Here is a 14,692-nt window from a genome sequence, read left to right on the forward strand (position 1 = left end):
AATGACCCCCCTGCTACCCATTTACAACAATCACAGGAGCACTAATGCACACACACACAACCAAACACACAGTAACATAATTTTGTAAATTAAAAGTCCTATTATCTGTCTCCTTGTGTTTAATTCTGTCTGATTGCAGTATGTCACATAAGCAAACACATGCATACAAAAACACGTCCGTATGCCCACAGAAATGGATGCTCACACACTTACAGACATTACGTTCGCTCATAAGTCTGTACACAGTTTTACACAATTCACACAACTTAGACAGCGTTTGCTTGAGTGTACAGTGTAATGAACTCATTGCATAAAGTGCTTGATGATGTTAAAGAAATCAGCTGAGACCATCCCTGTTGTGCAACTAGACATGACAATAAATATGATTGGTCACACACAGCTGTTCTCGTGTGCATCTGTTACTTCTCTGTGTGTGTGTCCTCACACTATGAGCTCAGTTTTAAGACAGATGCAGCACTTTTTAAAACTTCTGTGAGCTAAAACAACATGTTCTTTTTTTACATTTATTCATGGGCTTGCTTTAATATCTCAGGGCCAAACTGGACTGAACAGTAAACTCCAATTATTTCTATACAGTGTTTTTATACAACCACGTGGCTTTAAACAGTGTGCTCATAAAGTCTTTTCAGCTGTTAATGCTACTATCTGGCAGACACAAAGTAGGAAACATTAAGTGAAAATAAACAGAAAGAGCAAGCCTACCGCTGATGCCAAAGCTTAGTCCTGAAGTGTAATACATTTGTTTTCATGTTTCTTGTATTTCTTTTTTGCCCTTTGCAGCACAACAAACAAAATGACGAAACAATATCACACTGGTAATTAAACAAGTAAGCCCAGAAATCTGCTGTTAATTGCCAATGGAAACAACTTTGTTGGATCTCAACACGTTTTGTGTGCTCTGCTTCCAGCAGTTGTGAACAGCAGATATAAGCCCAGATTAAAGCTTCTGTGTACTAGTATTTTATTTGGTATGTTCTTTCCACACCTCACACTTGCACTTTAAAGAAATCCCTAAATGATTTCAGCATTACTCGCCTCAGTGATTACAAGGCAACACTGGCGGAAAGGTGAGGGAGTGTTTTTGTTGTGAGTGCCATTTGCACTTGCATTCATTCAGCTTGAATAAACCTGGTTCTGCTCGGGCTGTTTCACTCGTTGGAGAGCTGGCTCAGTGCTTAGTTCTCCTTTAGACTGACAAATTATATTCATACGGAGTTTTAGCCAAGATAGATTTGGCTTTATGTCAGTGTGAAGCTGTGTAAAGACAGCTCTGGTCACCCACCTCTGCCAGGAGATGAAAGGACATGTTGCTCACAGTTTGAACACACTGTTATTGGGCTTTTCAGAAGAATTGGTGTAAAAATGAAGTAATCACAGAGGGAAAATTGAGCTGAAAATAACAATTGCTTTCCACAGAGAGAAAACTTTATCAGGTATAGCTCCAAATTGTATTCAAGCACATGCAACTCATGTTGAGACTTTTGTTGAGAGAGTTTCATAGCACACTTTGAAGAGGAACAACTTGAATGTTATGCTGGCTTACAGGTAGAAAGACATAATGTTGCAAGGTCTCAGTCTTGAAAGCCAGAAATCATAGCTTGAATCCCCATCAATTCCTCATGTATTTGTAGTTGCACTTGGAAGCCTAGAGGAGGAGGAAAAGCACATTCATCTGACAATAAATGGAGAGACCTGTCTAATAATTCAGGAACGATGCTTGTTGAGAAAACTGAAATACAATCCAACACCTTCAATATGAATGTTCTGCCCATCTGGGATGCCTCCCCATCGTATCCACTCTAAAGGAGGGAATGGCGATCTTACGCTACTTTGTAACTTCGACCAGCACAACAGACATTGCAATAGGTCAAGATATCTAACTAATCAGATCCAGTCTCATCTCTTGGTTGTAAAATCTGTAGTTAGTCTTTGTCTCTTGAGCACCTTCTCAATGACGATGCTCTTGTTTGCTTGGCATTAGTGGGAACTGAAGGGTTTAATGAGCATTAAAACAAAGAGGAATCATGACCAAGTCTGTAACCAGCTTTCAACCCATTTGTGGACTCACAGGAGAACAAGTGCTTCCCACCACCATCATCCACACTAATGGGGATATTTTAGAGCTCTGAACATGAGTACAATTGAAGTGGGTTAAAATGCTGACCTGGTGGGTTTGGTCAGTCAAATACCTCATTATGAAACTAGTGTCTGACGTTTCTGTTGGCTGGATATTGTTTTAGACCATCTATCTCACCTCTCACACATAATTTCCTTTTTAGCCCTGCTTCATCATTCTCTGATTTGTTTCTGTCCTGCTCTCCACCTTTCTTTGGATTTTCTCTGCTGTAACATTTGCCAGCCCTTTGTAATGGGCATAGAGTTTCCATGGTAACCACTGGCCCCAGGTACACTTGATCATCAAAGGACTGAATATCAACACAGAGATATCTTTATTTCTATATCTTTATATATATTGATGTAGATGTAAACAACAAGAGCAGGTGGTAGCAGGCGGCAGTGACTGTTTCCAACAGTCTCCATGCCACATCACTTTACTGTATTTAAATCACCTTCCTAGGAAATTGTTGATGCACTGGACTACACTAGAACACAATGTTTGATTTACTTCACAACAGTTGATTTGTTGCGTTAATTTTATTTCATTTTTTTCAATTACACTCAGCAGCAACAAAGCTTCACAAATAATTGTCAGAATACAACACAGCTTCCTGAGCCTTTGCTGCACCATTTTCAGACACAAGTCTACACATACAGCAGACATGGAGTAACATTAGTAGTCATTTGGAGTCAGGTGTCTGGTTCCCTGATCAAGTACAATTTTACATTTTCATTTTTATCCTGAAAAAATACAAACAAACGGTTTCCAGAGAATACTATCCCAAATACAACACAATAATATGTTCGAACAAATGTGAAGCTACATTATACAACAATTGTACCTTAAAATAACAGCTTCAGATCATTTGGATGGTACACTGACTTGTAAAGGGAGAATGGTGCCTCTGTCATTCCCTCTCTTGCACTATGTAACTTAAGCAAGAATCAGCCTCAGTTCAAGAGTTCAGCTTCGGGAGTAATGCCAAACTGTAGATCAATTAATAATAATAAGAAATCCAGTGAAGAAACTGCAAATATCAAGAATCATAAACTGTGTTACAACAACAGTGCTTCCACTTCTGGAAGCTGGGGATCATGAGGAATATACACCGTTCTGCTTTGTGTTTCAGTTCAGTGAGTGGGACTACACAGTGGGAGCTTCAGTCAAGTGATTAATAGACTTTGTTTTCTGTATATGAAAACTGGTTCACTGCCCAGACTCAGAGCCCAACAGAATTAAAGACCACTTGTCTGTGGCTGCAGAGGGCACTGTTGCTCAGCAAAGTTACATTTTGTTGCTTTAATGTCAAGAGTTTGGTCAATATTCAGTAAGGCATTCATTCAACATTAGTTCTGCAAAAGTTATGTTTAGGATTTCTGAGAGGGGTTTAGAAATGTCTTGTAGATTTTTTTTTTTTTTTTTTTTTTTTTCATGAAACAGACCAACTTACAGAACTGCAATGATGTTATGAGCAAACAGAAGTTGATTTTGCTGAATTTTTAACAAGATGGCACATCACCTTTCAGTTTGAACTCTGGCTTTCATAGCTTTCCTTTAATCTTTACCATTCCTCTTGAAGTTTTCTGTCATGTTCTGCTTTTAATTCAGTCATTGTTTTTTCCCTCTCCTGTATTTCCTTCTCCTCTCTCTCTCTCTACATCTCTTTCCTCCCTTCCCTCTGTATCTCCTCATTCACCTCCAGCTTCTCTGTCCTCTTCTCCTCATTGCCTGAAGTTGTTCATTCATTTTCTTAATATCTTTATCATATTTTTCCCCTAGTGTCCTCTTCAGTTCCTCTTGTTTTTCGCGAATTCGCTTTTCTTCCTCTCTCAGGATGCGTTGTTTCTCTGCTTTGATTGTCCTCTTGGCTTCTTGGAACATCTCATTGGTGTAGTGGCTTCCCCTGTTGAGCTGGACTATATTTCTGATCTTCTGGATCAGCTTGCTGACCTGAGAGTGATCCTTCAGCTTATTGTTGAAGACATGGTACCGGTCATTGTATCTGGCCACAAGTTCTCGAAGGTCTGAGCTGTCATCCAAGAACTCCTCCAAGGTGCTATCTTCAAGAAGGTCACCACCAGTAAAGAGTACCATGCTGTATCTGTCTGCTGCCTGGCCAAAGGTTTCCTGAATCCTTTTCACAGTCTGCTTTTCCTCTTGAGTGTATCTGCCCAGCCTGATGACAACCAGGAAGACATGGGGTCCAGGAGCCGCAAAAGAGATGCTGTGATTCATATGTTTAGTTGTTTCCTCCTGGTCAGACCTGGTGTCAAACAGGCCTGGGGTGTCAATGACAGCAACCCATTGTCCATCTACAAGTGCTCTGCCCATAGAACATTCTGCAGTCATAGAGTTAGCACATAACTCTGAATTGAAGTACTGCTGTCCCAGAATAGTGTTTCCAGTGGCACTTTTCCCAATTCCAGTCTTCCCAACCATCACTATCCTCAGCTCCTCATTATTTGTTCTCCTAGGTCCTGTGTAGAAGAGTGAGTGATACTGAACAGTTGTATATTTCTTTTTCAGACAAATTAACTCACTCAGGCACATCTCAGCCAATGCATTAGGGAGAATGTTTAACCAATAGCATAGCTTAATTTAAAACCACATATTCAGATTCAAAAATGCCCCCAAATCCCCAGATCATTATTTTGAAAAAGAAGAAAAAAAATGTAGAAATGTATGAAAGCTCCATAATCTGTAATCAGGCTATAAAATATAGATATACAGAACGAATATGCAGTTCTATTCAGTATACTAAAGACATATTTGTCTATAAGACCTAAAGCTGCGCATTACATGCCACCATAAAATAATAGTACTTTAAAACTAGATAACAACATGACTTACGTAAGTTGTGGCCCATGTTTGACTTGTTTGAGCCATCGTCCATGTTTAGGTTAAAGAGAGCAGAGCAGATACAGCAGCTGAAGTAAAGAGTGAATAGTTGAAGAGTTCAGAGTGTATCTGCTGCAGTTCCTTCAGTTCCTTTTAATATGGCCCTGTGCAACCAAACCACTCCCTCAGAGAGCTGCATTGGTCTCACAATGAAAGTGAAAATAAAGCTGGTTGTTTTGGTTACATCATGATTTTTAATAGATGGGAATATTTTCAGAATCATTTATCTAGCCTTGGCTTAGCAAAAGACAAGAGGTGCTTTATTATGGAACACCATAATCATCATGACAACCAATTATTCTAAATGAATTTATCAAAGTGTTGCATTAGTTAAAAACTATTCACATAGCACATTAAGTTTGTTACTTAAGCTTTGAGGAATAGTTTATAAATACAATAAATGTATCTTAATAAAATGCTAATTGATGAAGTAAATATTCTAATACCTAATGAGTTAACTGACATGGGGTTGGAAATATTCAATGCTGAGAAAAAGCCCCCCAAAAAAGTATGCTATGCAGACATGACAATTAGTATATGTGAATGTATAGTATAGCAATAGTTAAAGTGAAACAAGTTACAAGTAATCTTCTGGAAACAAAGTAAATCTGGACTTTCCTTTGTAAATCCCCATTCTAGTTTCACTTTTACTCTTAAGGGAAACAGTCAGTCTATTCAGCATAGTCAGGTGACATTTCATTATGTGGAGCTTACTCACTGTCACACTGAGTAAACTATCCTGTATATCTGGACTTTGTAGCCACGCCTGCATTGCTGCTGAAACCTTGGTTTCCCCTCCCTCACCATTTACAAGAAATGGCAGCACTTTTAAAAACCACCACTGAAGTGACTGATTAAATCACAAATAGTCTGGAGGTTCCAATGAGGAGAGCATTATTGCTGAACAAAGTCTTGACAGGATAGGAAGATATTTTGTGTGTGGTGTGTAAAAATAATGTAATGCAAACTCTGGATTCACTGCCATGCTTGGCATTGTCACAAGGTGAAACTATGAAACACAGTGATGCCAGATATGAACAAGCAACTGACTCGCACACAATAGAATGTGCCTACAGTATTTGGGTAAAATGGAAATAGAGCCAATGCAGCAAAAATTGAATATACAGTCATATAAACAGCTTGTAACATGCTTTAATGTCAATATAGTAATACATAGAGCTTTTAAATATGAAATGATTGAAAAATGTGGTAATATCAAGCACAGACGCCGCACATGTGGATACCAGCACCACACATTTACTTAATCTTAAATGTGCTCAGTTAGCATGACTAGCAGTAGGGGACATGAACAGAGCAAGAATTATCCTTATCATGTATATTAATGTGTGACTTAGCATACATGTAGGTCATTAGATGCACACAACAGCAAAGACAAAGGCAGGAATACTTGTACTGGAACTCAACTAGTTACTGGAACTCTGATAACAAACTCTCCTCAACAGTCTTCATGCACTACATTGGGGAAATGAAACATACCACTCTGAGAGGGGCGGAATAGCCCAAGTGGTACTGGCCTTTTACACAGGCAAACTGCCGCACAAAGAAGGACCAAGCTCCTTTCCCCTTCTTGGGTATTTACGAGAAAGGGCAGCAGTTCCTCATAGTACTGTGCACTTCTACTTCTCTTATCGAATGAAAATGAATGGCACAGTTAAAATGTGTCCAGGTTTAGATGCATTTGGATGAAAACTTTCAGGGTACTCAACAGCTTTTACACAGTCTTAGTCTCTATGCTACAGCAGTTTGATTAACAGTGCTTTAATGTATTAATTTAGCATATTTGATACAATACTTTGAAGTGTTTTGAAAATGTCATGTCTGTTTTTGCTGAGATAAGACTGAACCTTTTTTTTAATAATAACAGTCATTTCCGGGTCAAAATTTGCTTTGCCTAATCAATTAAAAACTTGTTTATTAGATCAATAATAATTATTAAAATATTGGTTATTATAAAATGTCATGTACTTTTGCTATTATGACAGGGGGACATAAAGATATGTGTATTAGCATATTATGAAATTTTCATCCAGATAAATGCAGCAGTAGGCATAAATACAATGGGCAATTTGGCAGACGATGATCACTTTTAGGTGTCCCCACTAATTTTCACATGGACCTTTTTTAAGTCCTTTTGTTCTGGAGCTGGGCCCAGGGTCCGCAGACATCAGCTCCACCCTGGTTTTTTACACAGTCCATCATTTATAAGAGGTGCGTTTAACAAACAGGTGTGCCACAATCTGTTCACCAGACAACAAAAGACACACAGCAAACCAAAGGAAAGATAATTAAGAAAACATATAAAACAAATACAAAGGAGCTCATTTCAATACACCGCCCCCCCCCCCGCTGAGGTGTCCTTGAGCAAAACACAGAGTCCCTGAATACCATCACGTAGCTCTCTAGGAGACCTCTCACCACCCTGTGAACCAACATTTCTGAAGAGAGATCAGTGGAAAATGGTTTGTGTATTTTCTTTTGAGTAAAGAGTAGAGGCATATGGGAAGACAGACAGTCAGTGATGTACTCAAACGCAAAGTGGTACTTTATAGTAAGTTCCGGTGTTTATTAGGAGCTCATGACAGGTGAGTTGGGTGATGTTTTGCCTCAGTCATGGAAGAAAAATGAACTCTGCTCCACCAATTTTAACAAGTTTTTTTTAGCCATGCTAGTGGTGTGGCTCTAGGGATGGCAATGTCTATCTATAACTCAATAACTATTAGACTTATTGCCATGAACTCTGGTATGTCTCCCCCTCCTCCCTGCAGGATGAACAGTAACAACTTAAGAGATCCTGTAACTTTTCCTTTGGCACCGTCATCAGGTCACAATTTGAATCTGTCCAATACTTTAGTTTATGGCCAAATACATGAGTAACAGTGACATGCCTGTCATCCTCAGTTACACTTTGTGTTAATTAGCTAATGCTGGCATCCTGTCCCTGCTAACCAACAGCATGTTTTCATTATGAGCACATTAGCACACTGACGTTAGCATGATGATAATAGCATTTAGCTCACAAAGTAGAGTTTCACAGCTGATAACTTTAATTTGAGGACCGGCAGAATGTGTGGCTGACGGTGAGTTGACGGTAAATTTGATTAAAGTCATTGATTTTTTTTTCCTTTCTTTCTTTGCTGTGGGCTATAAGGCTGCTGCTGTGCAACTACTTGAAAAACTGGGATGAGAGGTTCACATCCAAAAAGTGATTGATTGAATGTGGAAGAGAACTGCATGGGGAAACACATTTCTATACACATGTACCTGCTAAACTGAAAATAGCTGATTGAGACCTCTGCTCAGAGCTACGAAGGGTGTTATGTGATGGCACCAATGTCTATGCAGTAACTTAAATGAGCTAAGCTGTGCCATGATAGGTTGCAGGGAAATGTCAATCAACCACAGATTCTGCATGTCTTGTAGACTGATCAAGCAACATGAGTGAAAACACCTGAGTGTTGTACAGTGGGGTGCTATACGTGAGTTTGGATTGCTGTCCTGAATTCATCACTTTGTGTATTAGATCACTTTCCTCACCAAAGGAGGCTCAGTCCCTCCAGCTGTGGCTCAGCAGGAAATGTCTGCATTGATACTATCTTTATGCAGCAATGCCTGCAGCTCATAGAGGTCTGGTTGTTTTTCTACCTTAACAATAAGATTCTTTATGTCTGTTGTGACATCTACAAGCCCACAGAAGAAGACATGCTATCAACTGGGAAGAGAAGATACAGGTACAGTAGCTGGGATGTGCCAATCCAGGGTACAAGTCTAAAAAAAATTCTGCTTTCCTGGAGTGTTGATCGCCGTCAAAGCAGGAAAATAGGACAGTAGCGCCTCTCCCCCAGTGTGTGGGTTTACATGGAAAATAATAGGGCTGGCTGTTTTGACGTGCATCAAATAACATATTCTGTGTCAAGAATAGATGGTTTTGGAAGAGAATGAGATTTGTTGAGCTTTACCAACGAAGTTTTGTTTATGGGAAACAAGTTTGAAAACTAGATTTTCCCTGTGACTCGCCAAATGAAATGCCAGTAGACCTGGCTGCAGACTAAATCTATTTCTCAGTGAAGAAAGCTGTCGTCCCTGGCTGGTTGATGGACTTGTAGCTCGGCTACACACCATCTGTGCTCCAATTATCAAATGGCTTGCTTAAGCATCCATGTGGAGTTTTGGTACCCTGGAGCCAGGTTTTTTGCCTTTTGCTTTACTAATTGATATGTCAGTTGGTTTGGCTCCATCACTGAAGTGGTCATTGATTTTATTTTTATTTTTTTTATTTCCCAGATAATTCAGTTAAGTATTTACACCACATTTTCTGAAAGGAAAAATAATTCATTTTAGTGTTTTTGTGAGACTAGGTCTACACTCAAAAAAGAGTGATAGTAAAGGTTAGTTTACTTTTTTAATATTGTGCTATCATTTTTTATTTTTATTTCCAAGAATGTCTCACCAACACTGTTCTTATTTTTCTGGGACAATGACACTCCACTGTCTGAATTATTTGGGGGGTAAGGGGCCCATAATGGCTTTGGACACCCTGGTGAAGTATAAATGATTAGGATGTAGAAGGTTTCTATATAATGTTTTTAATGAGAAAAATATCATTGCATGTCTCTGAAAGACATTAATAACATCCATTATATGTTATATGTATGTCCATTATACAGCTTGAACATTGTCTTAACATCTATCTGATATTTTCTCCTCCTCCATGAATTCATCCTGCTCTGTCTTCCATTTTCTTGCCCTGTCTGTTTCCTTGTCTCCCTGTTATTCTCGCTCTTTAGAGCTTGAAAATATTTTTTTCTGCAGTGAGGAGGCAGAGAGCGAGTATGATTACTGATTTTCTGCTTGGTGGCATCATATTGGAAACCAAGCAGTTATAATTAAGATGTGGATAATGGCTTTAAATGTTAATCTGTCCACAACAATCTCTCTCCGTCATTCTCACATGTACACACAATCACATGCAGGGGAGAAAAACACTGACCTGGGGTCAGGGCTAAATGTGGAGGAGATATAATGTAGATTCGATTTACTGTGAAATGCCTTCTTTCCATAACAGTACAGTATACTCAGAATTTTACTTTTCACTTTTTACCTTTATTCATTCTTCAATCTACATTTACCTCTCCCTCATTTTCTGCATGTTTTACACTTTGTTTCTCCTTTTCAGTGCTCTCTCTCTCTTATGCAAATCACCAGGAAATCAACTGATTGTTTTTGCTTTTTTTGCAGTGCACAACAAGCTGTAAACACATTACTAACATATTTTCACCTACAAAGTTACTGTGGCAAATAAAAGCAATGACCTTTTTACATATCCATCAGCCAAGTAGCAACATTAGCATATACTGTTCATCCAACATTAGTTCTATTTTTAATCTCTGCTAGACCCTGAGGTAAATATCTGGCTCTGCTGCTAAGTGCTGCTCATCAGTTTGGTTCTAAATAGTTTGATGCTGGGCAGGTAACATACAGTGGATTTATCAGAGCTTTTTTGCCAAAAACAGTGTGATGAGAGACGATCAATCACAAGTCAGAGTCAGTCACAACAGTCAAACCCAAAACAACAAGCAGAAAGTTGCTAAAACACTTTGTACGGCTGAGGGGAACTAAGGGGAACTGCATTTGCATTTCACATAGTAATTTTTTCAGTCGCTAACATGAAGATTATTGCAGCCAATAATAAAGATTATTGGAGTTTTAAGATGAATTCTTGAAGTTAGAGCGTGAGTTTCTTGTATGCTACAGAAGTATTATGAGATTTAAAATGATCTTTTTATGATTTCCATCCAACAGTTTAACATAAGTATAATGTATAACACTTTTCTTTAACCCTTTACTATGTAGCATTTATAGGCAGTGTATAAACATAAGTGGAGTGAATGGACAATGTTATGATGATACAGTAAAACACAGTTTCAGTTATTCTTGTTGACAAAAACAACACTTTAAACTGTTTGTACACTGCTTATCAGAGTATAAATAAACTCATGCAGCATCTTCACCTCACTTGTTGCCCCTGTAACAGCACACAGAAAGCCTCAGTTACATTACTGCAGCCCTACACTCCCAGGCCTGAAGAATATAATGTTGGCACATAGGAACAATCTGCCACCTCATGTTCATAAAAAAGTGTTTTCTAAAGGTTTCTGCAGGTGAATTGTGTGAACTGTTTTATTGATTATTGTCTATTGTACAGTGTCCTTGAGTGTTCAGAAAGGCGCTTATAAATAAAATGTATTATTATTATTATAATTATTACTGACACGTTCAATTGATCATTTAAGGGCTTCCTTTTCTTCAGTACTCACTAAAAGAAGAAACACATTTTCCACATAATGTGAATTTAAGAGCAATCTCCTCTTGCCATTTTAGTCCCTCTCCTGAAACATTTCCTGCATGGAGAGAGAATGAATCGAACAGTAATACACCTGGGTGAAAACTGCCTTCAGTCCTCTCCAAAAATCTGTGGAGAGTCTATTAATCAGATTTCTCTTCACCTGCTCTCAGTAAAGATAGAGCTGCTTCTGGCCGTGGCATCAAGAAGAGTTTGGAGAAGCTATGCACCCATCGACCCAGCTGGGTGTGGTGAAGTGGGATTTGGGTGCTGCTGCACTCAGACAATCCAATCATTTACTCCTGTGAACAACAATGCTTCTTTTAGGTCCAAGATGATTCAGCTGAATGCATTCAAACACTCTGGGCAGTGAGGAGACATTGGATGGTCATTGGCCGATGTGTGTGTTGGCATGTTATGCAGAGCAAACAGCATTCACAGCAGTTTGTTTGTCTGCCATAGGGACAAACTAAATCAAAAACCAGGCTCAGGCTCTGGTTTTGTGATGATACCTCACAGGTTTATGTGTCAGTGCTTTACTATGCTCTGACACTAGTGAGACCAAGCCAAGCTTTTACCTTCCACTCTGATTTTGTGTTGCATTACTTGTGCCAGTATCTCTATGAATTACTTTCATTACATTCTGCATGTTGCAATTTATATCCAGGAAGGCAGGAAGTGAGTGTGTGGAGATCAAGGTTTGCTGAATTTATTTTTATGCCACAGTTGTCATGTACAAGTATTATAAAATATGTTAAAAGAATACAACTACAATTTAGCCCCCCCCCCGATTACATGGCACCAGGCAGTGGAGACATCACATTGAAGGCCAAAACCTGTGTGAAACAGAACCACCAAATAAATAAATAATAAACATATCTGAACTTTAGAATTTTTTCTTCCTGTCAATTAAAAAGTAGCTTTCTGCTCTCAGTTCCTCCCCTGTCCAATTCCTGGGACAACACAGCCCAGTCCTGCTTCACTGCCTGCTGAGACAACCTTTGTTACGCCACATTACATTAATAAGAAGAGCTTATTACACTCACAGGATTTAGCATTTACCTTAATGGGAAATGTATTATGCTAACAAGATTATTACACTGTTAGCTGAGTTTTTTCATTAGCATTTTTAAAACAACTTCGTCCTTTACCCCTTCCTGCTATAAATATTAAATTTACAGAGCACACACGCACACACATACACACACATAAACACATATGGGATATGCTAAATAATGAATGGGATTTGATATTGTCGCAGAGGTACAAAGGACATTTCCTCTGACCTGAGTCTCTGCTGTGTCAGCACTGTTCTTGTGAGTGTATCTATGTGTGTATGGTAACTGACTTTAAAATAAGGCCTTAGCACAGAGGTATACCACTACTGGCCAGGAGAAATGCTTTCTCTAACATCTGGGATCTGTAGAGCCAGTGAAAAAAATGGCTATGCATGCAAATGTCTTCATTTACCAGACAAGTGTGTCCAGTTTCAGGTTATTGTGAACTAGGAAATTTTCTGAAATTGTTTTTAGCCCAGTTTGCTTTTCCAAAGTTTTAGCTAACAGTTGTATCCTGGCTTCCTATCCTAGCATTATTAGCTACCTTAGCATCAGTGGCAGGCTAGCTTAGGTTAGCATAATGAATGGAAGAGGGAGAAATAGCTAGCTTAAAAAAATCTGCCCACCAACAAATAGCCAGTAGCCAGAATACCACAACTCATTTTGTGCTTTATGGACGAGATTCAACATATTGATGAGGAATCATTGGCAGAACTGGTGAGTTTGTGTGTGTTTGTGTAACACCCGTCCCATGTTGCTATACAATATTAGATGAATCTGCTAGGTGTAGTAGTACTCTGGGTGGGGCCTGGGTTCTGTGTAAAATTTGGTGGCATGATTACCTGCACTCAAAATATGAATTACTATGAAGAAATATGACACAACAAGTATATTTTAAATGCAATAAGAACAAATTTAGTTATTTCTTTCAGTCCAAATACGCAAAACAATAATGTTTTACATCACTCATTAAAGTAAATATGAATAAAAATAATACCCAAAATAAATAAACACAAAACGCTTTTCTTATTGCTTTCAAGTCTCTTAAAGTTTAACTGTTACCTCTAATCTCACAGTAGCATAACACCTTTAAACTAAAAGGCCTGAGTCGTGGTTCGGGAACGTTGTGGCTCAAAAACTGTAATGACCGCTTCACTTGTTTACACAAGCAATGAAAACAAAAGGCACGTGCAAGTTTGTCAGTACTCACTAATCCAAAGAATGTTCAGGGAGACAGATGATTGGAAGCCAGGTAATGGACAGACAGTCGAGGGTAGAAGAAACAGCAGCGACAGTCAACGGCAGCACACCAGCAGGAGGGAAACAGTTCTCCACAGTGGTCCAAAGGAGTATGCCCGCTCCTCTCTTACAGTCACAAATGTCCGTCTCCTGAATCACAGTAAATCAGCTAAGCGACCGGTCCACTATTTCATGCCGAACTAGTGATAGCTCATCTTAACCAATTACTTCCAATGCGAAGCTAACGGTATGAAAGCAAAGCTAAACATTTCTATGCTAATGCTAACGGCTACTCGCGATTAGCAACAGAGCTTTTTTTTAACACCATAACATTTAGTTACTGTACAGAAAGCGTTACAACTCATATTTACCTCTTGTAGATCACGATAGTCCAAAGCAGATGATAACTAGTCGTCAACCACAGAGTTATAGACTTAATTGCACTCGTACAATATTCAAGGCTCACTGAACGCTTCTGCATTTCTCCACAACACGGGACCTTCCAGCTTACACTAAGCCCCACCCCTCTACCTGAGAATGGTTTTCAATTGGCTGCAGGTTTCAGAACACTCCAATTAAAATAAAGAGAAACAAAGATTGACACATTATGCTATTAACCATGCTAGGCTGTTAAGCTGACAACACATGCTTGCTCATGTACATATCACATCAACTATGCTCATTTGCATGAACTCTTAACTTTGACCTATGAACTGTACAGATTAGAACTCTTTTAAACATTTTATTCATTCCAAGGTTGTTGTTTTTTTTTTTTTTAAGTTATTTTTTTGAGCTTTTCACCAGTGGAGAGGAGATAGGAAATAGGGAGAGAGAGTGGGGGATAGACACACAGTAAGGGTCCGGCCAGACCAGGAGTTGATCTGTGGACCAGCTGCTCAGGGCACTTAGGCCCATGTGGTACACACCCCAACCATTCTGCTATGGGGGCAAGCACCTATGACCCTTTTTATTCACTTTTACCATTCATATGCCCTT

General features: G+C 39.0%; 1 protein-coding gene across 1 annotated transcript; it reads right to left on the reverse strand.

Annotated features, from left to right (window-relative positions):
- Positions 1-2,657: 2,657 nt before the first annotated feature.
- Positions 2,658-5,139, reverse strand: LOC108901472 (GTPase IMAP family member 4-like). Its single transcript, XM_018702947.2, has 2 exons — positions 4,991-5,139; positions 2,658-4,617 (listed from the first exon to the last, which is right to left on the reverse strand). The coding sequence occupies exons 1-2, from the start codon at positions 5,031-5,033 to the stop codon at positions 3,833-3,835; spliced, it is 828 nt and encodes a 275-aa protein (XP_018558463.1). The 5' UTR covers positions 5,034-5,139; the 3' UTR covers positions 2,658-3,832.
- Between the last annotated feature and the right edge of the window lie 9,553 nt (positions 5,140-14,692).

This window comes from Lates calcarifer, linkage group LG8 (assembly GCF_001640805.2).
Source record: "Lates calcarifer isolate ASB-BC8 linkage group LG8, TLL_Latcal_v3, whole genome shotgun sequence".
Taxonomy (NCBI): domain Eukaryota; kingdom Metazoa; phylum Chordata; class Actinopteri; family Centropomidae; genus Lates; species Lates calcarifer.